Source organism: Littorina saxatilis, linkage group LG2 (assembly GCF_037325665.1).
Source record: "Littorina saxatilis isolate snail1 linkage group LG2, US_GU_Lsax_2.0, whole genome shotgun sequence".
NCBI classification, from domain to species: domain Eukaryota; kingdom Metazoa; phylum Mollusca; class Gastropoda; order Littorinimorpha; family Littorinidae; genus Littorina; species Littorina saxatilis.
Window position 1 is genome coordinate 12341036 of NC_090246.1, and position 27324 is coordinate 12368359.

General features: G+C 42.1%; 1 protein-coding gene across 1 annotated transcript; it reads right to left on the minus strand.

The window, feature by feature from the left end:
- Positions 1–1759: 1759 nt before the first annotated feature.
- Positions 1760–26359, minus strand: LOC138958218 (tryptase gamma-like). The gene is made up of 9 exons (XM_070329317.1): positions 26256–26359; positions 24159–24275; positions 23579–23711; positions 21942–22055; positions 20926–20984; positions 18601–18784; positions 17557–17828; positions 12716–12873; positions 1760–7817 (listed from the first exon to the last, which is right to left on the minus strand). The coding sequence occupies exons 1-9, from the start codon at positions 26344–26346 to the stop codon at positions 7638–7640; spliced, it is 1308 nt and encodes a 435-aa protein (XP_070185418.1). The 5' UTR covers positions 26347–26359; the 3' UTR covers positions 1760–7637.
- Between the last annotated feature and the right edge of the window lie 965 nt (positions 26360–27324).

The following is a 27324-nucleotide window of genomic DNA, read 5'->3' on the forward strand; positions in this document are numbered from 1 at the left end:
GAGAAAAAAGGTACATTTGCCGGGTAATTGTGGGCGTAGAAGTAATTTAATCATGTTCTCTGAGTGAAGGTAACTTTAAGTTAAAGATACCACATGTCATAAAAGTTTACACGTAGTGAAACCGGGGTCCACTTCATCTTCTCACGCCCAAGAGGCCTGGTAGGCCCTATATAATCATGCGCACATCAGCCATCTGGAAAACTGTAAAGTCAGTAGCAGACTTCTCACCGTAACCATGCATAACCCACATGCTGCTGTCGGCATCGTATAAGTGCAAATACATAACAATCCACAGTATATCACTTGTGTGCGACATTTTTATGATGGAACGGTGGGTTTGTGGTACGCGCAGCGGCATGTTTCAGTCGGTTGTGTTTCGCGGCTTGTAAAAAAAAAAGTTGTTTTGGTCTAAATGGTTATTTGTGTAAAAAAAACCTCACTGGGTCTGTCTTGAAAGAACTTTTCGTGAGTGTTAATATCCTGCTTCTCATTGAGCTTTTGTCGATTGATGTGCAATAGATTGCCATGGCATTGAAAATACCGGTGAGCCAGAGTTTTCTTCCAGTGGAGACAACTCTTCGTGGATGGAAGAAAGGAGGACATGAGTGTTTTCCCTTTGACTGCGTACCAATCAATTTCTCAAATGACCGAATATACTTGTATTTTATTTTTATAACATTGTCCCATGAAGAATACACATCAGCTCTCTCTATTACTCGTTCACTTTCACTCTAAACTATGCTGGGTTTTGAGTTCATTCGTTTACTTACTCATTCACTCGTTCAGTGACTCGAATACAAAACACACACGCCCAACTGTCTAGCCTACATATATACCGTACACACGCACACTTCCAGCCACATCGCACAGACGCATGTGTGTTCAACCCTCAGTCACACACAGACACACACACACATTCTCTCGGCTTTCTCTCTGCACACTCACACTCAGTGTCACGCACGCACACATAAACACGCACAGACACATGAGTGTGTTCAACCCTTCACACACAGACACATCCTCTCTCGGCTTTCTCTCTGCACACTCACACACAGTGTCACGCACGCACACATACACACGCACAGACACATGTGTGTTCAACCCTTCACACACAGACACAGACTCTCTCGGCTTTCTCAGTCTCACTGCACACTCACACACAGTGTCACGCACCGTCGCACACACGTACACATACACACGCACAGACACATGTGTGTTCAACCCTTCAGACACACAGACACACTCTCTCGGCTTTCTCTCTGCACACGTACACTTCCAGCCACATCGCACAGACACACGTGTGTTCAACCCTTCACACACAGACACACTCTCTCGGCTGCACACTCACACCGGCACAGTGTCACGCACGCACACTGACGCACAGACACATGTGTTCAACCCTTCACACACACTCTCTCGGCTTTCTCTCTGCACACTCACACAGTGTCACGCACGCACACACACTGACACATGTGTTCAACCCTTCACACACACTCTCTCGGCTTTCTCTCTGCACACTCACACAGTGTCACGCACGCACACACGCACGCACAGACACACACATGTGTGTTCAACCCTTCACACACAGACACACACTCTCTCGGCTTTCTCTCTGCTGACTCACACACAGTGTCACACACGCACACACACATACACAGTGTCACACACACACACGGGGCACACACACACACACACACACACACACACGGGGCACACACACACACACACACACACACACAGAGCAACGCCAAACAAGAAACAACGTACGCGCCCGACTGGGCATTTATACATGAACTTTGAAAGGTTTGATACAAAACAGCTCTTTCTGGTCTGACGCAAGCACGAATCACAATGCCAATGATTTACGAGAAACATGATAAGTCTACAGTAAGGTTTTTGTTTTTTTCGAATTGCGGATACTGAATGATGCTGCAATCTCCCAAACTAGCCCCATAGAAGTGGCGACGCATACTGAAAGAAGAGAAAACTTTTGTTCAGTGTGAAGACGAACCTCTCATGGGGCTAAACCAAGAGACTGCCAAAGATGCTGTTGTTACCGAACAATATTGTGTGTTGTGCTCTAACCAATCTCCTTCTTACTCTAAAACCACTCAAATAAACAACTTTATGACAGAGAAATTGGCCGCACAGACAGTACGCACGTTACAAAAGCGGCTTAGCAAGCATTTTTAATGTCTTACACATCACAGAAGTAAAGTAAAAAAAAACATTTTTGAAGAAAAAGCCAAACAGAAAAAAAACCACCACAAAAACCCGATATGAATGAAAATGGCCATGTGGGCAATTATGTACAGCCGAAGAGCATTCTTGGTTATTCACGGGGCGAGTGCACGAGTAACAAGCAAAGGGTGAAATACTTTCTTTCTTTCTTTGGTGTTTAACGTCGTTTTCAACCATTCAAGGTTATATCGCGACGGGGAAAGGGGGGAGATGGGATAGAGCCACTTGTCAATTGTTTCTTGTTCACAAAATCACTAATCAAAAATGTGCTCCAGGGGCTTGCAACGTTGTACAATATATACCTTACTGGGAGAATGCAAGTTTCCAGTACAAAGGACTTAACATTTCTTACATACTGCTTGACTAAAATCTTTACAAAAATTGACTATATTCTATACAAGAAACACTTAACAAGGGTAAAAGGAGAAACAGAATCCGTTAGTCGCCTCTTACGACATGCTGGGGAGCATCGGGTAAATTCTTCCCCCTAACCCGCGGGGGGATGGGTGAAATACAAACTCAGAGGCAAACGTAAAAGACACATGTATGATCAAAATAAGACAATCCACAGAAGCTCTACACACAATCACATTTTGGTCACTTATACTTCAGTTTCCGCGACAACTTTATTCAGATTCTTATTGTATATTCCTTGATTGCTACGAAGTGTATCCTATACGGGAAACAAAATGGTGTCCTTTTTGGTTCTTGACGCCAAAGGATTTATATAGGTGATTTGCATTACACCACACACGTCAAAAGCAACACAAGACCATGTGCTTATTATAGTGCACAATAAGAAAGAAAAGATAGAAAGACAAACCTGAGCAAAGCTATTTCATAGCTCACAACCCTGAATAAAACATAATTGATTAAATAAACTCTCAGGCTCTGAGCGCCCTCAACGATCAGTATCCAAAACGCAATTTTTTTTCAAGACTAATGCTTTTTGGTTTTTGAACGACAAAAAGCAATGACATAAAACAAAAAAACCAAAATATATTTTGAACATAACATATGTTGAAATGTCATTCTGTTACATTTGTACCGCTACAAATCGACACAACAAAGACGGGTAGCCCTTTTGAACAGTGCATCTCACACATTACTGCTCTCGGTACCTCGACTCATATTGTTTTACGAGGCAAAAAGGCCAAGAATTGGTTACTTTTAGTTCATGAAAAAAACCTCCTTAAATATTCAAATTAAATATTCAAATGTTTCTATAACATATGTTGCCATGACTAAGATAAGGTATGAGCTAAACTGCAAATTTCGTCGACAGACAAGTACCCCCCCCCCCCCCCCAAAAAAAAAAAATGTTAGACATCATGTAACATCATCTGTCAAAAATGGAATTCCAAATTATTTCTGCTGTTGTATGAGCAAATTTTTCTCAATATCGTCTTCAGATTTGAAATTCTGCTAACATAACATTTCTTTCTTTATTTGGTGTTTAACGTCGTTTTCAACCACGAAGGTTATATCGCGACGGGAAAAGGGGGGGAGATGGGATAGAGCCACTTGTTAATTGTTTCTTGTTCACAAAAGCACTAATCAAAAAATTGCTCCAGGGGCTTGCAACGTAGTACAATATATGACCTTACTGGGAGAATGCAAGTTTCCAGTACAAAGGACTTAACATTTCTTACATACTGCTTGACTAAAATCTTTACAAACATTGACTATATTCTATACAAGAAACACTTAACAAGGGTAAAAGGAGAAACAGAATCCGTTAGTCGCCTCTTACGACATGCTGGGGAGCATCGGGTAAATTCTTCCTCCTAACCCGCGGGGGGTTAACATAACATTTAACAAGATGTTTCTTTCTTTCTTTATTTGGTGTTTAACGTCGTTTTCAACCGATTTAACACGATGTATTGTGTACCGGAAGTAGACTAGGATCGAGTGGAGGTCTTGTCCACTCTAACTGTCAGGGGAGCTAACTAGCAGGGAATCACTACTCTAGCATTTTAACATCAGTGACTTGGACACAAATCCAATCACAGAACAGCAGAACAACACATGATCAAGGACGCATTAACAGAATTCCATTCCAGTGTTTAAACTGGTCAACAGACATAGTCACTCACGTGAGACCGCCCTGATATCACCCTTCGTGGTGGTCTGGGGGTAAAGCAAACAAACAAACAAACTCACGTGAGTTATGTTCCAGGTGAAACGCATTATGCGCACACTAAAGACAACGAATAGAACAATTAATTGGCAAGAACCTCATGTCTGTTGTCGAGAGAGAGAGAGAGAGAGAGAGAGAGAGAGAGAGAGAGAGAGAGAGAGAGAGAAGAGAGAGAGAGAGAGAGAGAGAGAGAGAGAGAGAGAGAGAGAGAGAGAGAGAGAGAATATCTACATAATGATAATAATTATGTACAGCTTGACGATCAACATAATGTATCACTTTATGTACAACGTTAGATTCAACAGTGGTAACACTAGCGCAGGCTGACAACCAAGTCAACATCACAATAATACTACGTACACAAGGAATATCTATACACATCTTGATCTTCATCTGTGGCGTCAGTAAACACGTACGCACAATTAATCAATCTAATTAACCCCTAATTTGATTTGTTAGAAAGTATGACAAAACATTGGGCAGAGTTGGGAAACTATGACAGAACTTTAACGAGATTGGTGGTGGTGGGGGGGGGGGGGGGGAGAAGAATAAAAAGAATATGTAGGACACGTGCTCCTGTATTTGTTTGTTTATGTTTGTTATTTGTCTTTTCTGGTTTTGTGTGTTTTCCCTCCAAGATCCGGCATTAAAACCAATCGCAACCGAACGACATCTACTTTGACGCGTCTACATCTTCGCCTGTCATCTACTCCTCTCTCTAATTTGCATCTCTCTCTCTGGATGACGGTCCTTGGTTTCTACTTCTCTGAACGACGTTTACTCGTTTTCTACTTCTCTGGATGACATCTTTTAGGCTTTCGATACTCTGAACGACTTTTTTAGACGAAGTCAAGTGGCCGTCTTCCATGGATGATGTCTACATGTTCCCGACTTCTCTTGGTGGTGACATGTCGGGAGAAATTGGCATTTGTGCTTGCACTATACTTGACTGACGCCTACAGTCTGAAAACGTACCTATACGCTACCAACGATAGCAGTAATTTAGTTCGTCCCGGGACCCTCTCTTTATAGGTTTAGTGCGTCCCGGGACCCCCTCAATGAATTTCGTGTACGTGACTTTGGCTTCTAGTGCGTATAGGACGCAGGGACGCGCACTTTGGGGAGCCCTGATTTGTAAGCACACGGAACCACGAACAAACGCATGCAGATTAAACAGGCTATGTACAAACATGTAAACTGACGTTGTCAGATGGTTATTTTTCTCCATTTTTACGATCATGAACATGAGAGGAAGAAATCATTGTGCTCAAGTCAACCCACATAACAAGCGCCACAAGTAAATGTTTCACGAGTAAAATATGGACTCACGTATGAACTCGTCAAGAAAATAGCTATACACACACACTCTGAGATGATAAAATACATCACAAACATGTTAACGTAAACCATGCTTACATAAAGTTCATCACTGATTTGTAACGAAAATTAAGCATTGCGTCGAATTTTTCAGTCTTGCCACTGATAGTTATAATTCCGAGGTTGTGCCTCTGAACGCATTACATTCCAGCTAATGTTTAAGTTCGTTTAATCGTTTACAAACAATGACATCTGGAGACTCGAGAAGGAGGCTTTTTTTTCTTGTAACAAATGAACTTGATTTTTTTTTGTCGCAAACTTCTCTCCCTCTCTCACACGTTTCTGTCCATATAACGCGATCACAAACGAACGCTGAGCAGTATCCGACTGTTTTCCAACATTTACAACGGTAAACCACCCGTAGTAATCTTATTTTAATATCACAAATCCAATCTGAAAATTTAACGTGGAATAACAGTTTCCAGAAGAAAACAAATGTATAAATACAACAGTATCCTTACACACTAACCAATGCTGTTAAAAGGAAGAGGTATTCAATATTGTCTTCACTGTTTTAATAACGAGCGACTGTATTTTTGTGTGTACATTGTATTTGAATAGTTCTACTTTGTTCTCATTTTGGTCTTTTGATTATGCTTCATGATAGGGTATGCACAGATTACCCACATTTTCCATTCAAATGTGTCGCATTAAAACTCGTGGTTTGTGTTTAATTCACACACACAAAAACAAAGCAGTTTAATAGTAGCATAACCAAAGCTTAATGTCAGCCAGCTAAGGTATCGTATTCTCACACATCAGCCATTCTAGTCTATCCGAACCATTTTGAGTTACATTTTCAAAACACATACGAATGACGAAAGCAATGGCCTAAAATAACCACATTTCAGCCAAATTTCGAACGCAGAAGAAGCCAAATTTCACCAGTCCACAGAATACTTAGTTCTAAGATTCTGTAAGTAACCTCCGACAGCCAAAAAAATGTCTTTCACCAACTGTTCGCTCACAATCGAGGGGTAGATGTTCCGTGTAAACACAACGAATACGAATTTTGAGCTGTACACTAACATAGTGTAGTACACACGTGTTTACCTTTTGTGTGAAACTGTCAGGATATTGTTAACGTCCTATAACTCACAGACCCAGGTGAGGGAATTTATTTCACGTGTCTCACGAAAGTCTTCTGTCATCTCCTAAGAGTGCACTGTGCTGGTTCGCACCTTCCAGTTACATCGCTATCTAGCGTCTTTAGGATGAAGCAAATGCACCTGCAACTCTTTGCCTCGATCAATGCGAAACAGTTACACAAATGTTTCGTTTATATTCACACAATTTGACAACGTATTTGCCTCCACGCACTTTAACCAATTTTTGCCGCAAGCAGTAGCCCGGCTTTCGCAGTGTCAGCAATGTTTTTCCGAATATACCCTTCAAAGTCATGATACATGTTTAGTAACTAATGAGCAGTTACAGTTGTACGTTATCCTACTTTCGCTACATACCAACATTGCTGTCGCAGAGTCAGCAATGTGTTCTGAATACACATTTCAAAGTCTTGATACATGTTTAGTTATTGATGAGCAGTCAGAGTTGTAACGTCACATCACCGCGTTAGAAAGCCAGAACTCTGGACTTAGACTAACACAGAAACCATGACTGAAACAGATCCACAGATTACTTTTATCATAATGATGTGATGACCGGAAATGCTTCATAATTTGAGGACGATGAATGCAGAGTAATACTCAACAAACCGTGCTTTAGCACAAGAAGATATAACACACAACCCACAAATACACAGACATCTGCTACAGTCATGATGTCATTCCTGCGATGACGTCACTGCACGCAAGGAATCATCGTCAGCAGTCACGTGAGCCAATGAAACACGCAGAAAACTGTGCCAAAGACGTGGAAATCACGTGCTAGAGTTGTTTTTCATGGTCTCTGTGATCCAGTCAATGTAGAGCGGCAGCTTGGTGTAGATGCCCGGGGCATTTGGGATAGCACAGCTGATGCCCCAAGATACGATGCCCGCTTGGTACCACTGGTCGGTCGTGTTGGGCATTCGGCACATGAACGGTCCGCCGCTGTCACCCTGGTAGTAGACAGATAGGAATTGGGATGATGATTACAGTACGTTAATTATCACTTCGATGAGAGAGAGAGAGAGAGAGAGAGAGAGAGAGAGAGAGAGAGAGAGAGAGAGAGAGAGAGAGAGAGAGAGAGAGAGAGAGAGAGAGAGAGAACTCAGAACTTTATTACATAAGGATAAAGGTTTTAGGCTTAGCCTAATCTTCCAACCTGTCCTTGGAACATATACAGAGAATAATTGTAAACAAAAGCAAAGACTGCGCACATACCTCATCAAAGTATTAAACTAATAAAACATCAAAATAATGGTCGAGTATAAACATAAAAAATATTGGACTCACAAAGTCATATAAAACAAAACCAGACACAAACAAACGTAAATGTTTTTTTAAATTTCTTAAAAAAGTACAGCAATGTATTGCCGAACAGGGCCATATACAGGCAGCTAAAGTTTCAAGAAGAAGGGAGAGGGGGACGAGGTATTACACATTCAGATTAACTACATATACAATATTTAAAAAACAAACAAACACTTAAGAGCATTGCATACATTATCCGAGTACACAATGGAAACTAAACATCAGGGGCAGTTTATAGTGTGATCAAATGTGTGTGCAACTGCCTTTTAAAGGCCTTTAAGGATGCGGATCGTTTGATTTCTATTGGCAAAGAATTCCACAGAGATGATCCTGAAAAAGCTAAGCTGGATTTATAAAGATCTATACGAGGAATTGGAGGAAGTAAATTTTGAGACCCATACCTCTTCGTAACATGTGTAAAATAGGATTGCACATAACTGGGCACATCACCATGAACTAATCTATACATACAGACAGCCTTATTGTATGCAAGGTGGGTTTTTAGGGGAAGGAAATTAAGGCTGTTTAACTTCATTTCTGTAGACATGTGCGATTCATACAGGATAAGTTTTGCAGCACGACGGTACAAAGAATTGAGTTTCAATAAGTGAACATCACTGCAGCCATCCCACAATGTGGAAGCAAAATTAATATGAGGCATTATATGAGCATGAACGAACATTTTTAATGTTTCAGACTTCGCATAATGTTTGAGTTTTGACAACAAATACAAATTCCTTGATAACACTTTGCAGAGGTTGCTTATGTGTGTTTGCCATTTCATTTCTTCATCGACAGTTACACCAAGTATGCGATGTTCTTTAACTTGCTGTATTTGAGTTGTACCTAAGGACAGTTGTAATCTAAGAGGACTTATCTGATGCTTTTGTCTTGTGGTAATAACACTGCTTTTAGTTTTTTCTGGGTGCAGTATCATGGAATTTGATGTGCACCATTTCGCAACTTCGTCCAAAGTGTTCTTCAGGGAAGAATTTACTGATTCCAACGAGGTGTTACTGGTACATGTATGAATAGACGAATCGTCTGCAAAAAACTCGCATTTGACTTTATCATTCGATACATGTAAAGGCAAATCATTAACGTAAATACAAAAGAGAATAGGTCCTAATACAGACCCTTGAGGGATGCCATGTTTTTGGACCGAAAACCGGATTGAAACTGATGAAACAAATTTTGTTCTTCCATGTAAGCAAGAAGATGCTTGTGCACATGCCGTTCTAATGGTTTTGACAAAACAGGCAGCAAAGAAATGGGTCTAAAATTACTTGGGTCTGAGAGATCTTTACATTTGGGAAGGGGTATGACTTTGGCGCTTTTCAATTTAGACGGAAAAAAGTTCTGCTCAATGCTAAGGTTATATACGAACGTGAGCGAATCCACAATATACGGTAGAGAAAGCTTCAATAACTTCACGGGTATTTTATCAGGACCCATGGACTTTTTATTCTCCAGGTTTTCAATAAATGTTCCGACCTCATGAACTGCAATCGGAGGAATGATAAACGCTTCATTGTTTATTCTGTTCCGCTGACAGTATTCGTCCAATTTTTCAAAACAGTTATCTGTATCCGGAGAATACGTTTCTGCCACAGAAGCCTTCAATTTATCCGCTAAAGATATAAAATGATTATTAAATTCTTCCGCAGATAGTTTTGTTAGATTAGCAGTTGACTTTTTCCTAGATTTATCAAGGATTTCATTTACTGCCCGCCAAATTGTTGCAGTATCTTTCTTATCGGAAATCAATTTATCAAAGTAACCAGTTTTTGATTGTCTCACACGGTTTAACACCTCGTGTGAGAGAGAGAATCAGAATCAGAATGTTTATTTGCGAAAACTCATATATACTTGTTTATAGCAAAAGGGTGCTGAGGGGTTGGGTAATCGAACGATCCACGAACATCAGTGTACACATTGGTTTCAGTCTGTTACACAAAAACAATGCATCGTGATTCGGTCCGAAGCATCCAACTTGTAATCCAAGTCGGGAAATAACTTTTCCGTTTCGAACACGGTATTGTTCCATATCGATCGCGGTTTGTCACAAACACACATGAAATATGTGTGCCCTGTAGTTTAGCGACTACAGTCAGTCTGGCATGGCACGGAGGTAGCATTGTACCAGTGTAGACACGACATATGAAGGTCAGTAGTGAGATGGTCGATTTCTTCTCCAAAGACGTTGCGGTCGACTTGGGGCAGACGCCGGACACACGGGGGCGTTTCCTCCTCTTCTCGGAATGACGTTGTCTGTGCTGTTTCGCAGTCGTATGTCAGGACGTAGTTGTCTCCCCTTGCAATCAGCGTCTTCTTTCCACCTTTTCTTTCGCACACTACTTTTGTGAGAGTGCGGTTCGTCTTTCTGTTTAACAGTTTCTCTTTAAGTCGCACGTTCTTTGAGCAGTGTGAGGCTAAGTCGTAGACATCATCTGGTTCAAACTCTCGGCCCGTAGCTGCCAGTTCAGCTATAGTGGTTTCGTCGTCTGCTGTCTGTGACGTCACAGCACTACACACCCCAGGGTTGACATTCTCGCACGTGGTTGAGCTTGCAGCAGGTGCGTGCTGTGTTGGGGTGGCCAGGCTGCGTGTTTCACGTGATCTGTTGATGTCTGTGTCAGGTGTGTTTACTTCTGCGGTGTGGAAATGACACAGTAGTTTTTCGGGGGTGGTTTCAATTAGCGGCCCATTAAAAGGTTCACTTGCCTTCGTTTCTTCTTCTCGTTTTGCTTTTCTTTCCTCGGCTCTCTTCTTGTCTCTTCTCATCTGGCTCGGTGGTTTTCTGCGAAAACATTGGACCGTGTTCTTCTGGGTGACACTGTGAACGTAGCGTGTAGCTTGGTCGCCATCAGTGGTCGCCGGTGCAAATCTGACAACAAAAGTCAAGTTGCTCCCATTGCCGGCGATTTTCCACGATGTGACTTGATGGTTGTGGAGCAGGGCTTCGAGGGTTGTTTCTGCAGCAGTTGGCAAGCCAACGACTGTCATTTTGAAGTGTTATTGGCGACGTTTGGTTAAATTGAAGCGCAGCTCAAAAACTCCGACCTGCCCGCTCGGCGAAATCTCGCGAGAGAAGAGAGAGAGAGGGAGAGAGAGAGGGGGAGAGAGAAAGAGAGAGAGAGAGAGAGAGAGAGAGAAAGAGAGAGAGAGGAGACGGAATCAACACGCGCCCGCTGACACGCACAAATGTACACACGATGAAGAAGAGAAGAAAAACAAGTCGCGTAAGGCGAAAATACAACATTTAGTCAAGCTCAGTCGAACTCACAGAATGAAACTGAACGCATTGCATTTTTTCCGCAAGACCGTACACTCGTAGCATCGTCTGCCCACCGCTCGTGGCAAAGGCAGTGAAATTAACAATCCAGAAAAGCGCGGGAGCGGTTGCGCTGAGGAGGATAGCACGCTTTTCTATATCTCTATTCTTTTTAACTCTCTGAACGTGTTTTTAATCCAAACATATCATATCTATATGTTTTTGGAATCAGGAATGGACAAGGAATAAGATGAAATTGTTTTTAAATCGATTTCAGAAATTTAATTTTAATCATAATTGTTATATTTTAATTTTTAGAGCTTGTTTTCAATACGAATATAACATATTTATATGTTTTTGGAATCAGAAAATGATGAAGAATACGATAAACGTAAATTTGGATCGTTTTATATGTAAAAAAAAATTAATTACAATTTTCAGATTTTTAATGACCAAAGTCATTATTTAATTATTAAGCCTCCAAGCTGAAATGCAATACCACAGTCCGGCCTTCGTCGAAGATTCCTTGGCCAAAATGTCTATCAATTTTATTGAAAATGAGGGTGTGACAGTGTCGCCTCAACTTTTACAAAATGCCGGATATGACGTCATCAAAGACATTTATCGAATAAATGAAAAAACGTCTGGGGATATCATACCCAGAAACTCTCATGAAAAATTTCATGAAGATCGGTCCAGTAGTTTACTCTGAATCGCTCTACACACACACACACACACACACACCACGACCCTCGTCTCGATTCCCCCCTCTATGTTAAAACATTTAGTCAAAACTTGACTAAATGTAAAAAGAAGATACAGGGCTTGAAATGAAACAAGATGAAAAAGAAGGAGATTTTGGCGTGTAGACTATCAAACTGACTATAAGCAAACCTGAGGTCCTAGGCACAAGGGTCCAAGTCCTGCCCCAATCCCCCCCCCCTCCCCCTAGAATAGTTTTCAAAATTGGAACAAAATCTTAGCAATCTGGTGCATTCTGTGCATTACTTAGGACGAAAGAGAGACAAGGGGATCAGGATTCGGACAGTGAGTGAGGAGGAAAACAGGCTGTTATTGGAGACAATCCTCCAAATGTTAGCCCTGAAAATACACACCTTCTTCTTCTTCATCTTCTGCGTTCATGGGCTGAACCTCCCACATACACTCGTGTTTTTGTTGTTGTATGAGTGGGATTTTACGTATATTATGACTATTTTTACCCCGCAATTTAGGCAGCCATACGCCGCTTTCGGTGGAAAAGATACTGACCTGACAAGCGTCGTGGCCCGCCGCCCCGCCAGCACAGAACATGTTGTGTGTCAGCTTGTAGGGCACGGGCATCTCGGAGCGCTGTACGGCCGCCATGCAGCTGTCCCACGTCACCACGTCCAGGCTGACCTCACGCACTGCGGACTGGTACGTTGGCGCTGTAACGGTCAACAAATTGATCACTTTACTGTTCACAGAAATGAAAATAAACTTGGCCAAAAAATTATTGCAACAAATTTCAAACCCAAATTAAATCATTAATTCCCGTGTCATTTTATTGACACTTTATATGCCAGAGAAGGCCGTTCACTTAACCTTCAGGATCACCATTTGGATTAAATATTTCTTTTACAGGGATCGCGTGACCGCCGCTCAAGTAAGGGTACCCTCAAAATCGACCAGACAAAAACGGAAGAGCCGAATGAAAAATCGACAAAAAATCACAACAGGCAAAACTTTGCAACTTTGACATACGAGAAGAAAGTCAAACCAATTATCTACCCTGAACAGATTGTTTTGTTTTGCTACCTTGCGTATTTCGCGTGCTATGCTATTCCTACTGATGCAGGTGTCGATCGCAAGAGCGGTCAAAAACGGGACTTTTTGCGTCATTTGTTTGGGGTATCATGACAAAAAAGTCTGCACTTTAGCAATGACTTGGTGGATTGCTTTGAAGCTTTCAGAATATTTTACCAACATACTAGAGATACTTCGAGCGAAATGACGGATTGTTACAGGTGTTTGTTAAAATGTTATGCAATTTTTCGAAAGAAGTTTTTAATCTCGTCATAGGATTGTTCCCTTGGGTCCCAAAAAATGTATGACTTTGCATGTCTTTAGAAAAATGATTGATACACACACTGCTAAAGTGTTATGTGCGTGTAAGCACTGACGCAAATTTGCTAGACCAGTAAACACGCTACATATTTAAGCGATGATTCTGGTGCCACAGCGATGCCCAGCCAAGCGTGACCGTAGCATGTTTTAAGAGGCACGCAGCGATAACAGCTGTAAGCGCGAAACAGCGTGAACGTTCCATTTTTTCCTCATGTGTTTGCATGACTAGCAAATTAACACCAGCAGCTACACGCAAATGAAACTTAGACAGAATCTGTATCAATTATTTATCTGTAGATATGCAAAGTCATGAATTTTTTGGACACAAGTGAACAATCCTATGACAAGTTTAACAACATTTTCCGAAACATTGCGTCACATCTGGATAAATAACCGTAACGATCCAAACTTTCGCACGAAGTATCTCTAGTATGTTGGTAACATATTCTGAAAATTTCAAAGCAATCCACCAAGTCATTGCTAAAATGTAGCGCTTTTTGACATGATACCCATAAAAATTGACGTAAAACGTTCCGTTTTTGACCGCTCTTGCGATCGACACCTGCATCAGTAGGAATAGCATAGCACGCGAAATACGCAAGGTAGCAAAAGAAAATAATCTGTTCAGGGTAGATAATTGGTTTGAATTTCTTCTCGTATGTCAAAGTTGCAAAGTTTTGTCTATTGTGATTTTTTGTCGATTTTTCATTCGGCTCTTCCGTTTTTGTCTGGTCGATTTTGAGGGTACCCTTACTTGAGCGGCGGTCACGTGATCCCTGTAAAAGAAATATTTAATCCAAAAGATGATCCTGAAGGTTATGTGAACGGCCTTCTCTGGCATATACAGTTTTAATTAAATGACACAGGAATTAATGCTTTAATTTGGGTTTGAAATTTGTTGCAATAATTTTTTGGCCAACTTTAGTTGTAAAGTGGTCATATTACTAAAAATAAAGAACATGACAAAGTCTGAAAGGAAAATGGTTTTAAAATGGTCATATTACTAAAAATAAAGAACAAAGTATGAAAGGAAAATGGTTTTAAAATGGTCATATTACTAAAAATAAAGAACAAAGAGATTTCTCAGTATATGGACAGAAAGTTGGTCTCGTCTCCAAAAGGGAAATTGGTTGTGTCCCATTGATTTTCTCACGCACTGCAGACTGGTACGTCGGCGCTGTAACGGTCAACATGGAAAATAAAATGGTCAATATACTGGTCACAGAGATGAAAATGGTTGTAAAGTGGTCATATTGCTGAAGAGATTGCTCAGTACAAGGAAAGAAAATTGGTCCCGTCTCCCAAAAGGGAAATTGGTTATGTCACGTTCACATTGACAGATAATAAGAAAGGCGAAGTAAGAAGACGGCAGACACAGAGTACTAATTATACTCGTTGAAGGAGGTAAAGACAAAATTAATTAAAAAAAACATAAGCATCACAAGTCACCACGTCCAGGCTGAACTCACGCACTGCTGACTGGTACGTTGGGGCTGGAACGGTCTACATGGAAAAACATTTGTCACTTCGCTTTTCACAGAAATAAAAATTGTTGTAAAGTGGTCATATTGCTGAAGAGATTGCTCAGTACAAGGAAAGAAAAATGGTCTCTTCACTGTTCACAGAGAAGAAAATTGTTGTAAAGTGTTGGTGACTTTAAGTCTCCGTGTGTGTGAATGAGTGTATGTGCGCCTTGAGTCGCCTGTTGGTGAGATATGTGCGCGTTATAAATATTCGTATTATTATTATTATTATTAATACTGAAGAGGAAAATAAATGGTCGTCTTCAAAAAAGGGAAATTGCTTATGTCACATTGGCTCTCTAACGCACTGCAGACTGGAACATTGGCTCTCTCACGCACTGCAGACTGGAACATTGGCTCTCTCACGCACTGCAGACTGGAACATTGGCTCTCTCACGCACTGCAGACTGGAACATTGGCTCTCTCACGCACTGCAGACTGGAACATTGGCTCTCTCACGCACTGCAGACTGGAACATTGGCTCTCTCACGCACTGCAGACTGGAACATTGGCTCTCTCACGCACTGCAGACTGGAAAATTGGCTCTCTCACGCACTGCAGACTGGAACATTGGCTCTCTCACGCACTGCAGACTGGAACATTGGCTCTCTCACGCACTGCAGACTGGAACATTGGCTCTCTCACGCACTGCAGACTGGAACATTGGCTCTCTCACGCACTGCAGACTGGAACATTGGCTCTCTCACGCACTGCAGACTGGAACATTGGCGCTTTAGCGGTCAACATGGAGAAAAGAAAGGTAAATCTAGTGTTCACAGATATGAAAAAGGTTGTAAAATGGTCATATTACTGAAGAGATTGCTCAGCACAAGGAAAGAAAATTGGTCAAGCCTCCAAAAATAAATTGGTTATGTCATGTACACATTGATAATAAGAACGACGAAGTAAAAAGACGGCAGATACAGAGTACTAATTATACTCGTAGAAGGAGGTGAAAACAAAATTAATATGTATCACAAGTCCAATACCAACAGACCACGAGAGCCGAATATTGATCATCATGACCCTAATAAAATTTCCGGCACGCATGAACTCATTACTTGTTCACGGTGGATTGAAGAAAGCAATCTCCAATAGAAGTACGATAAAAACAGTTTCTTCGTCTAGTTAACACACACAAAAAACACAGGGAACAGACATAAAAACATAGAAAGGAGATTCAATCAAGTTCGCGGGACATAATTATGCGTAAAACAAGAAAGAAAGAAATGATGAAAGGAAGACAGAGAGAAAATGAAAACATAATCAAAGAAAAAGACTGAAGAAAAATAAGAAAATTCAGATTGATTTGCTTTATGGTTTTAAGAAGAAAAAAATATTTTGCACCCCCCCTCCCCTCTTTCACACCTCTCCCTGAATCTACCCCCCCCCCCCCCCCCAGGTTTTAACACCAAATCTCTTTCACCACCATCGCTCCGTGTCAGTCCCAGGAATGCACTTTAAATAGAAACGGGTGACAATTTGATTCATGATGTTTTTGCCTGCCTTGCGGAGAGGGGGATAGGCGGGATGACATCTTGACGCATCATTAGTGTTCCGCGGACAATTACTAGAGGCAACAAAGCTGATCGAACTCACTCGCGGCGTTGTTGCTACTGATCGATTGGCACCGCTGATCGATTTGGCTCTTTTCCTTCCCTTCCCTTTCTTTGCTCTTCTCCCGTGATATGTTTTCTCTTGTTCTCCTTGAAACAAAGTATGTCTTCTTTTCTAAGTATGTCTTCCTCTTCGTGTTTTTCTCGACACTCAGTAAATAAGGATGGGGAGACGAGCGTAAAACCTCAAATTCATTGGGCAAACTCGACTTCGCGATGTCTACTTCACGTAGCTGGCCGCACGAAGCTTTAGCACTGAATTTGCGATAAAAAAGACTTTGCGAAGTGGACTTCGGGCTCAATTAAGAACAGTCTTAAAGACAAGAATGCGATACGCTTCACAGACACAATCCTTCTTGTGTAAGCGATCATGTTGACCACCACAGATCTGCCCAGACTTCTGCTTGGAACAAGAGAATCCTATCACGTCACTTAGACCCATGCCAAAAAGGCTTTCTGCGAAGGCTGTCCGAGGTTGACTTCGCAAAGACTTCGCGAAGTCTCTTTTTAATAAAAATTAAATGTTTACCAAAATCTAAGTGTCAAAGCTTCATGGAGGAAGCTTCATGGAGTAGATTTCGTCGAAATAATCTGAGGTTTAATTAAAGAGCAGGATTTAAAAGAAAAACTGTGCAGATTGACCTATACATGTCACTTACGATATTTATTCAAAAAGAAATTACGAAAACAATTGCTGCAACAGCATATGCTTTCCCAGTGCATACCCATTGGATCGGTCTTTCCTCGTAGCAGCATGTGCCAATGTGGATCATTTGGCCAGGCTTGAAAAGACAGACAGACAGACAGACAGACGACAAACCATCTGCCCAAACAGCCACAATCCATCACCTTCCCAAGGCCTTACCCATGGAATCGGTCTTTCCCCAGCCAGCCACGTAGCAGCGTGTGCCGATATCGATCTCCTGGCCAGGCTTGGGGAGACAGACGGGCCTGAGGTAGTCGTCCAGCACCAGAGGCTTGTCGAGCTGGATGATGGCGATGTCGTTGTTGACGGTGGTGGGGTTGAACTCGGGGTGCAGGAAGAGCTTCTTGGCCTTGCGGATCTGACGGTGCGTGGAGTAGGCAGGGCGGCGAGTGTGGCCCGCGATGAAAGTCCAGTCGTCCGTTTTGTGAGTCCTGTCAAACAAAACCCAAACAATACCGGTCAATTGTTTGCTTTTGTTCGATGCAAGTCGCTTGTTCATTTCAATACTTATTCTTTTTTGGGGGACTCAGACACATGTATACTTGCCAGCGATAAAAGTCCAGTCGTCCGGTACACAAATTGCAACAACCAAGTCAACATTTCTTTCGACTCTCGCCTTCTTGTTGTAAAGATCAAAGTTCCTTTCATTTTTGTGTACAACCGAACGTTCCATTAACTAACCTTTGAATAATAAAAAGAAAAACAAAGAAAGGTCAAGTTATTGAAAAGTTTAATTCAGGACAAAACCAAACATTTACAAAAACTTCGAACTACCGGCCTATAAAAGTGGACAAAGAAGATACACAACCATGGGCGGACAAAGGATCTTAAGGAAGGGGGGGGGGGACCCACCCAAACTTTTTTGCACAAACTTGAAGGCGCGAAGCGCCCAAACATGCTAGGGGAGTCCGGGGGCATGCCCCCCCCCCGGAATTTTGTTTTCAAGGAAGCAAAATGCTGCAAATCTAGGGCCACCTGAGCTCAGAAACTGTCATTTAATCATCTCTCTCTCTCTCTTTTTCCCCGCTTAGCCCCCCCCCCCTAAATCCGCCACTGACAACAGAAAAACTCAACGATAACTGATGCTGTGATTTATATAAGAATAGTTTTTGCTAAGAAATATTTAACTTTTTAATATTTATTACAGTCAAATCTAATACGACGAGTACAGCTGACAGACAAAAATATCGTAAGGAAACGTACGCTCCTCCCACGCAGTGCCCAGCAGTGAGGATCCAGTCGGCACTGATGACGGACGCCCCGCAGAAGAACGTCCGGTCAATGCCGCCATGCATGGACACCAGCCAGGGCCACGTGCCCGGCTTGACCTCATCCCCGCCCACCACCCGGAGCGGGCTTTCGTAGTTAGCAGGACGATTGCCGCACACTGTGGACAGTTTAAACTTGGTTTGTGAGTCAATATGGTGAATATTATTGTCTGTTACGTGTCTTGCATTTAGTTAAGTGTGACCGTCATGCACCCCAAAGGGGTAAAGCTTCAAATTAACTGGGCGAAGTCAACTACAAGAAGTATACTTCGCGAAGCTGGACGTACTAAGCTTAAACACTGAGTTTAAGGCTGAAAGTCTTCGCGAAGCTGGACGTACTAAGCTTAAACACTGAGTTTAAGGCTGAAAGTCTTCGCTGAAGCTGGACGTACTAAGCTTAAACACTGAGTTTAAGGCTGAAAGTCTTCGCGAAGCTGGACGTACTAAGCTTAAACACTGAGTTTAAGGCTGAAAGTCTTCGCGAAGCTGGACGTACTAAGCTTAAACACTGAGTTTAAGGCTGAAAGTCTTCGCGAAGCTGGACGTACTAAGCTTAAACACTGAGTTTAAGGCTGAAAGTCTTCGCGAAGCTGGACGTACTAAGCTTAAACACTGAGTTTAAGGCTGAAAGTCTTCGCGAAGCTGGACGTACTAAGCTTAAACACTGAGTTTAAGGCTGAAAGTCTTCGCGAAGCTGGACGTACTAAGCTTAAACACTGAGTTTAAGGCTGAAAGTCTTCGCGAAGTCGACTTCGGGCTCCATTAAGGACCGCCTTATAAAGGCCTCCTTTTATAAAGCCCGAAGTTGACTTTGCCAAGACCCCCCGCGGGTTAGGGGGAAGGATTTACCCGATGCTCCCCAGCATGTCGTAAGAGGCGACTAACGGATTCTGTTTCTCCTTTTACCCTTGTTAAGTGTTTCTTGTATAGAATATAGTCAATGTTTGTAAAGATTTTAGTCAAGCAGTATGAAAGAAATGTTAAGTCCTTTGTACTGGAAACTTGCATTCTCCCAGTAAGGTCATACATTGTACTACGTTGCAAGCCCCTGGAGCAATTTTTTGATTAGTGCTTTTGTGAACAAGAAACAATTAACAAGTGGCTCTATCCCATCTCCCCCCCTTTCCACGTCGCGATATAACCTTGAACGGTTGAAAATGACGTTAAACACCAAATAAAGAAAGAAAGAAAGAAAGAAAGACTTTGCCAAGACTTCAACGCTCAAGCGTCGGACAGAGAGCTTCCTGAAGTAGGCTTTGCCAAGTCGACTTCGCCCAAATGTGACCCTCCACCACGGGATGAGTCGCATGTCACCTTTTCATGATTTTCACATGTTCTTAAAGAGTTGTTTATTCTCTATCCGGTGGTGAAAACCGTTTTAGAAAAGAGTGAACACTTTTCGAGTTATAAGCCTGTGACTATGGTGACCCTCACACTGTTACAATAGACACCCCCCGGACTTATATTATGCCTAGCGCAGAACCGCGTGAGATGACATGCGACTCATTTCGTGGTGGAGGGTCACAAATAATATCAGGCTTTCGACATCAAACCAGCCTGACTTCAGCTAAGTTCTAGAATGTTTAAGAACATGTTGTTATGCTACTTTGACAATGCTGAGCAATCAGTCTTGTGCAGTGAAGAAATGAATAACTATCAAGACAGAGTGACAGACAAATACACACCGACTGAGGGGTATTTAAAAGAATTAAATCGAGGAGAAAGAAGGGAAGACAATCAGAAGCGAACCCAGAAACGAGAGAGCAACTCTTGAATTAGACAGACAGACAGACAGACAGACAGACAGACAGACAGACAGACAGACAGACATATAGAAAGGAAGAGAAAAGATAAGCAGGGACTGAGACAAGATGACACCAGAGGGACAGGGTGTAATGTTTTACCGGTAGACTTGTAACCAATCGGAAGAGAGAGAGAGACAGAACGGGAGATAGAGACAGATAGAGAGAGACAGAACGGGAGAGAGAGAGAGAGAGAGAGAGAGAGAGAGAGAGAGAGAGAGAGAGAGAGAGAGAGAGAAAGAAAAAGAGAGAGAGAGAGAGAGAGAGAGAGAGAGAGAGAGAGAGAGAGAGAGAGAGAGAGAGAGAGAGAGAGAGAGAGAGGGAGGGAGAGAAACTGAGACAAAGAGAGAATCATTCACACCTAAAAACCCACACACACAGACTGACAGACACTCACGCACAGAAAGAGAGTGCACTGATGCCAATGGCCCCAATCGTGAGATGAAGCCTCAACTTACCGGGTTCCCAGCAGGAGAGCTTGATCACGTAGTCATCACCGGTAGGACATGACGCGTGTCTAATAGACATCAACCAAAACAGCATGGATCGTTACCAGCAGGTCTGTATTATTCATCTAAATGATTCGGCTGAGCGATATTGGTCGGGGCGTACAGTAAATTAATGGATGATCAAAAATGTGTTTTTTACTTTTAGACTGCAAGAACTCTGTGTGTGTGTGTGTGTGTGTGTGTGTGTGTGTGTGTGTGTGTGTGTGTGTGCGTGCGTGCGTGCGTGTGTGTGTGTGTGTGATGTTATTCATGTACTTAATGTTTACTGAGCAATACTGGTTTAGGCAAGGAAAGGCAAAGGATTTATATCAGTAATGGATTTGTGCACAGCATCAATGGATGATCAAAAATACTATTTTGTGGATTGATGATGTAGTTTTGCACATTTGGACTGCAGGAAGACTGTTGTTATTCATGTACATGATCTCGATGAGCAATACTGGTAGTGGATTAGTACGGTGGATCAAGGGGTGTTCAATATTGGGTATGTAGACGAATCTGTCTCGCACATAAAGTCTATAAGTGCAAGAGTGCCTTATCAATGCACATTTTCGATTGAAACAGTCTGTAACAAGTGTTAACTCTACCGACACCTAATCAGATATCATTTGTAATCTTTGTCCTCAGTGAATTCACATATTCTCCATATAACGTACTTTTTGATTCCTCAAATTGCTTTTCTGTAACCGAGAAAAAGTCAACTTTATGTTAGATCTAAACATAAGCACAAAGTACACTGACCCTAGCAATATCAGGCCTTTCCGATGAGAGAACACCTCCCAATAAAAGACGCTGTCTTCTGTTCACTTTAGGTAAATAACCCCTCTCATCAAAGGCCACCTGCTATGTATGGACACCCTTGGCAAGTCCAAAATGTGTCCTTTCGCCAAAGGGACCACAGTAACTTCAATGCAGCTAAGAAATAATTTGCAGAAAGACAAAGGGCTATCAACGAGGACACTTACCCCTTGGTGAGAAAGCTCTGGAGTCTGTCAGGGTGTCCTCCTGACCGCCGACTTCCCAGTACAGCCTTGCTGCGGCCCGATGTCGGCATTTCCAGTGAATGCATCAATACAGCACTGTGCATAGACATGAATAGTAATAATAATAATAATAATAATGATATTAAATAGATTTTCTACAGTGCGAGTCCCAGCACATGGCTCCAGGCGCTTTACAATTTAATTACATTACAAAACAAGTCGCGTAAGACGAAATTACTACATTTAGTCAAGCTGTCAAACTCACGGAATGAAACTGAACGCACTGTAGTTTTTCACCAAGACAGTACAGCTTTGTCAATCCCCGCGAGAAGGAAATCGCTCACCTTCCACGTGCAAAACGAAGTGAAATTAATACGCCAGAATAGCGCGGTAGCGTATTGTGCTAAGCAGGAAAGCGCGCTTTTCTGTATTCTTGTTAACTTTTGGAGCTTGTTTTGAATACATGTTTGAATATATGTTTTTGGAATCAGGTAATGATAAAGAATAAGATGAAATCATTTTTGGATCGATTTCTTAAATTTTTATCGTAAGACTAACTAATCTATTTTCGTTAATTGTGATCACATTTTAAGAGTAAACATGACATATGTATATATTTTTAGATTCAGAATATGATGAAGAATACGATGCAATCAATCTTAAATCTGTTTGCGAAAAATCGATTTTAATGACAACTTTAATGAGCAAACTCATTAATTAATTTTTAAGCCTCCAAGCTGAAATGCAATACCAAAGTCCGGGCTTCGTCGAAGATTACTTGATCAAAATTTCAACCAATTTGGTTGAAAAATGAGAGCGTGACAGTGCCGCCTCAACTTTCACGAAAAGCCGGATATGACGTCATCAAAGCTATTTATCAAAAAAATGAAAAAAACGTCTGGAGATATCATACTCAGGATCTCTCATGTCAAGTTTCATGAAGATCGGTCCAGTAGTTTGGTCTGAATCGCTCTACACACACACACACACACACACACACACACACACACGTACACACACACACATACACCACGACCCTCGTCTCGATTCCCCCCTCTACGTTAAAACATTTAGTCAAAACTTGACTAAATGTAAAAAAGGAAAACAATTGATCAACAATAAACCCGTACAATTTTAGGAAATCAAATCTGGAATCTATCACATTCCACTGTTGTCGGGGGGGGGGGGGGGGGAGAAAGTGGGGACGAAAAAAGGTAAACATGGGGTCCATTGAAAATTGCCGTTTGACAGGAAAACCTCTTCGATAAATTGCTCTCTGAAAGTTTTTCAGCCCCCATCCACCGTAACTGATCGGCAATTTATTCATTTGACTTGCCCATTGAAATGGTAGTCCACTTTGTAACTACAGGTGTGTGCTTTTTTATCTATGAAAAATGTTCCTCTTGTGACCGCATGTGTCTTCCAAACAGCATGTGAATTCACCATATATTTAACAAGCCTCCTTCATACGACAGTCCGGATATTGGTTATTTGTCTTTCAACCCATCTTCTTCACCCGCAGCGGGCAATAACACACTCAATAACCTTCATACATCAAACGTTATTGACCCAAATAAGACTGATGATACAGATGAGTCATTGTTGTAGGAGAGCGGTACCTGTATCCCATCTGCTTGCATGCGAGCAGAGCGAAGGTCTGGTTCCATCCCTTGGAGCATACCTCCTCCCACTCTTCCCGTACGGGGTTGTGTACTTCCAGTGCTCGCGTGTCGTTGTGGTCACCGACCCGAACTGCAAAATGATAATTTTATTTTCCACTACATCTTCCTAATATGCACTACCATTCCCTAGCCTCGCCTAGCACAGTCTTCTTGCCAGAGATATAACCCCAAACATATTCAGATATTAATTATTTTTTTTTTCTTTTTCTTTTTTTTTTACAATGGAAATATTCCTTATATTTACAAATCAAATTTTCTACTTAATATTTGAAACTCGAAAATTACGAACACTGATCCCTGACAAGTTGTCTTTCTAAAAATACTTATTCAGATATTAAGTTTCTGTCATTTATTTTCATTTGTCTCATAATTTTTCTGTTTACTAAAAAGACCATCGAGAGACCATTCAGAAATCTAAGTTCATTAAGATAACAGAAAATTATATATTATTTCAATCATTAATTCGACGAGGTTAGTAAAAAAAACCGGTACTCAGACAGACAGAGAGACAGCTTACCACATTCAGACTCATCCACGCCCTCATAGCAGTGGTCATCGCCGTCACACACAGTACTGGTGTTGATACACAGAGTGGACACTGGTGAGCACAGCGTCTCGTGAGGCAGGCATGATGCTGAAAGTGACCGCATCATACACTTGAACTTGTACATAAGTACCACCCAAGGGACCGAGCAAAACTGGTCGTTATAGACAGGTGGTCGCTATTGAAAGATGTGTTCATACTTATACATGTACATTTTACGACCATGTAAACAGAAATGGGGTCCTGATTTGGCCTATAATATGGTCCGCTCGACCCAAAAAGCAACAACTAACAACAACAACAACAACAACAGAAATAAAGCATTATTTGAGCCAAATATATAGGGGGAAACGTTGTTTGAGTCGTTTGGGGGGGTTGTAATGGGCAGGTGGTCGTTATCAAGAGGTGGTCGCAAGGCACTGTACACGTTTTAGCCGTCAGAAAGAAACAAGTTGTAAAGGACGCTTGAAATAAACGAGACGCAAACGCTGCCAGATAAGGAGAGGATTGCATGTTTGTGCCTAATAGAAGGACATACTTATACAAGAATAACGGAAGAAGAGCTTTAAGTCAATTAAAGACACTTTCTGAAGAACGTTTAGCAGTAGGATTTAGTACAGAGAAAAGAAAGCATTCGGGGGGAGGGGAGAACTTTAATGGCACTAATTCACTCATTCAGATCATTGGATGTGCATTGAAACTCTCCAGAACATGAATGGATGAACTGACGGACAAAAAGACAGTCAGATAGACGAGGAAAAGAAGCCGCACGGAGACAAAACAGTCAGATAGACGAGGAAAAGAAGCCGCACGGAGACAAAACAGTCAGATAGACGAGGAAAAGAAGCCGCACGGAGACAAAACAGTCAGATAGACGAGGAAAAGAAGCCGCACGGAGACAAAACAGTCAGATAGACGAGGAAAAGAAGCCGCACGGAGACAAAACAGTCAGATAGACGAGGAAAAGAAGCCGCACGGAGACAAAACAGTCAGATAGACGAGGAAAAGAAGCCGCACGCAGACAAAACAGTCAGATAGACGAGGAAAAGAAGCCGCACGGAGACAAAACAGTCAGATAGACGAGGAAAAGAAGCCGCACGGAGACAAAACAGTCAGATAGACGAGGAAAAGAAGCCGCACGGAGACAAAACAGTCAGATAGACGAGGAAAAGAAGCCGCACGCAGACAAAACAGTCAGATAGACGAGGAAAAGAAGCCGCACGGAGACAAAACAGTCAGATAGACGAGGAAAAGAAGCCGCACGGAGACAAAACAGTCAGATAGACGAGGAAAAGAAGCCGCACGGAGACAAAACAGTCAGATAGACGAGGAAAAGAAGCCGCACGCAGACAAAACAGTCAGATAGACGAGGAAAAGAAGCCGCACGGAGACAAAACAGTCAGATAGACGAGGAAAAGAAGCCGCACGGAGACAAAACAGTCAGATAGATGAGGAAAAGAAGCCGCTTTGTTTTTCATTAGACCTGTCAATCTGCTTGCTCGGCTTTGTGAGATGTTTGCGTATCTTGTTGCTATTTTCTTTGCTTTTATCATTATTTCTTATTTGTGCTTCGTTTATCGATACAACGTCTTGTGCACGGGTCAAAATGTGTGTGTCAGCTCAGGGGTCAATTGGTTTGACTTGAACTTGACGTTCGTGTTTCTCACACAAAGATACACGCACTCCATGACTTTGTAAGAAGACATGACATATCGGTAGGTTTCATTTGTTTGTGACAAATTTATTAAGTAGTTTTGTTTTTTTGTTTACTTTTGCCAGTTTGCCAGTTGGTTTTTGGAACTTTGCAAAGCAGTGTCTTGTCGTCTGTTTAGGTCTGGGGAAACGCCAATGAAAAGAGCCGAAGAATCCTCGAGCGTTTCTATTGGGTTTGCTTTTGATTATCCATGTAATAGCTAGGGCTTCCTGCAACTATGGTAACCGGGGATTCATTCCCCGGGGAACATGAGATTTATTTACCAGGTGCTTGTGAATGATAACTCGTGAAAATGATGACAATTATTATTATTACAAGGGGGATACCCCTTTAGTGCAGACCCGCGTGGCACCTACCACAGTGATCCTCGTCAGTATTGTCCTTGCAGTCCTGATAGCCGTCACACACCCACGACGACTCTACGCACCGCGTGCTGTCACACCGCATCTGGCCTGGTTTGCACTCTGCAAGGAACATACACACAATGTGGACTCACGTGCTGACCTCACAACTCTAATTCTTTGCGCAAGTGTCATGTAATTAAAATAGCTAGGTCCATTCCTTTTTTTGTGTGATATGGTAACTGTCGTTTGAAAAGAAATCGGCACTTTCAACTTGCCATATATCTTCAAATCCACTCAGACCAGATCAACGAAATCTTGTCAAACAATTACTGAGCCTGTATATATGTCTACGTGTTAAAGGACCTATATGTGTTACGGGACTTTTTTTTTCGTCCAATAACTCCACGCTTGTGTGCGAATCTTACTTCAACTTGAAAATCACTGAGAGTTACTTGCAGAATTCGTCTATGCTCACGACGTTACATAATAAAATAGCCTAGTACCTCCGATATCTGGAGGTTCGCGGGCCTCCCGGTAGCCGATACAAACATGGCGGTCAGGAGAGTCCGGCAGTCGGCCACAGTTCAGTGCCTCTGGCCACGGGTTGTAGAAAATGTCCAGAAACATCTCGCAGCGAGCTCTGTAAGCTGTCGAAACATGAGCGCAAACAAGTTCATTATTAAACTGTGAAAGGTGATAGGTTTGTGACACAAAGTATGGTATGGGACTATGAAAGAATACACGCATACCAAGGTAGGCTACGTTGACAATTCTATGGACACCAGCATGAGAGCACACTACTGAACGCGCAGGACTCAACACACACACACACACACACACACACACACACGCACACACACACACACACACACACACACACACACACGCACACACACACACACACACACGCACACACACACACGCACGCTCACTCACACATCCACAAACACACACACACCCACACACACACACACTCGCAACCCGCCCGCCCCCCCTCACACACACACACACAGACCCTCCCATCCCACCCTACACACATTTTGTTTGTAGAACTTATACGACAAAACAGACGCTAAACAAC

Excerpts from the sequence above, each read along its gene's own strand:
- LOC138958218 (XM_070329317.1), bottom strand. The coding sequence starts at position 26,346 with ATGCGGTGTGACAGCACGCGGTGCGTAGAGTCGTCGTGGGTGTGTGAC. Across the intron at positions 24,276-26,255 it reads TACTGACGAGGATCACTGTG|CATCATGCCTGCCTCACGAG; the intron begins GTAGGTGCCACG and ends GGTCACTTTCAG. Across the intron at positions 22,056-23,578 it reads TGCAAGCAGATGGGATACAG|TGCTGTATTGATGCATTCAC; the intron begins GTACCGCTCTCC and ends GTCTATGCACAG.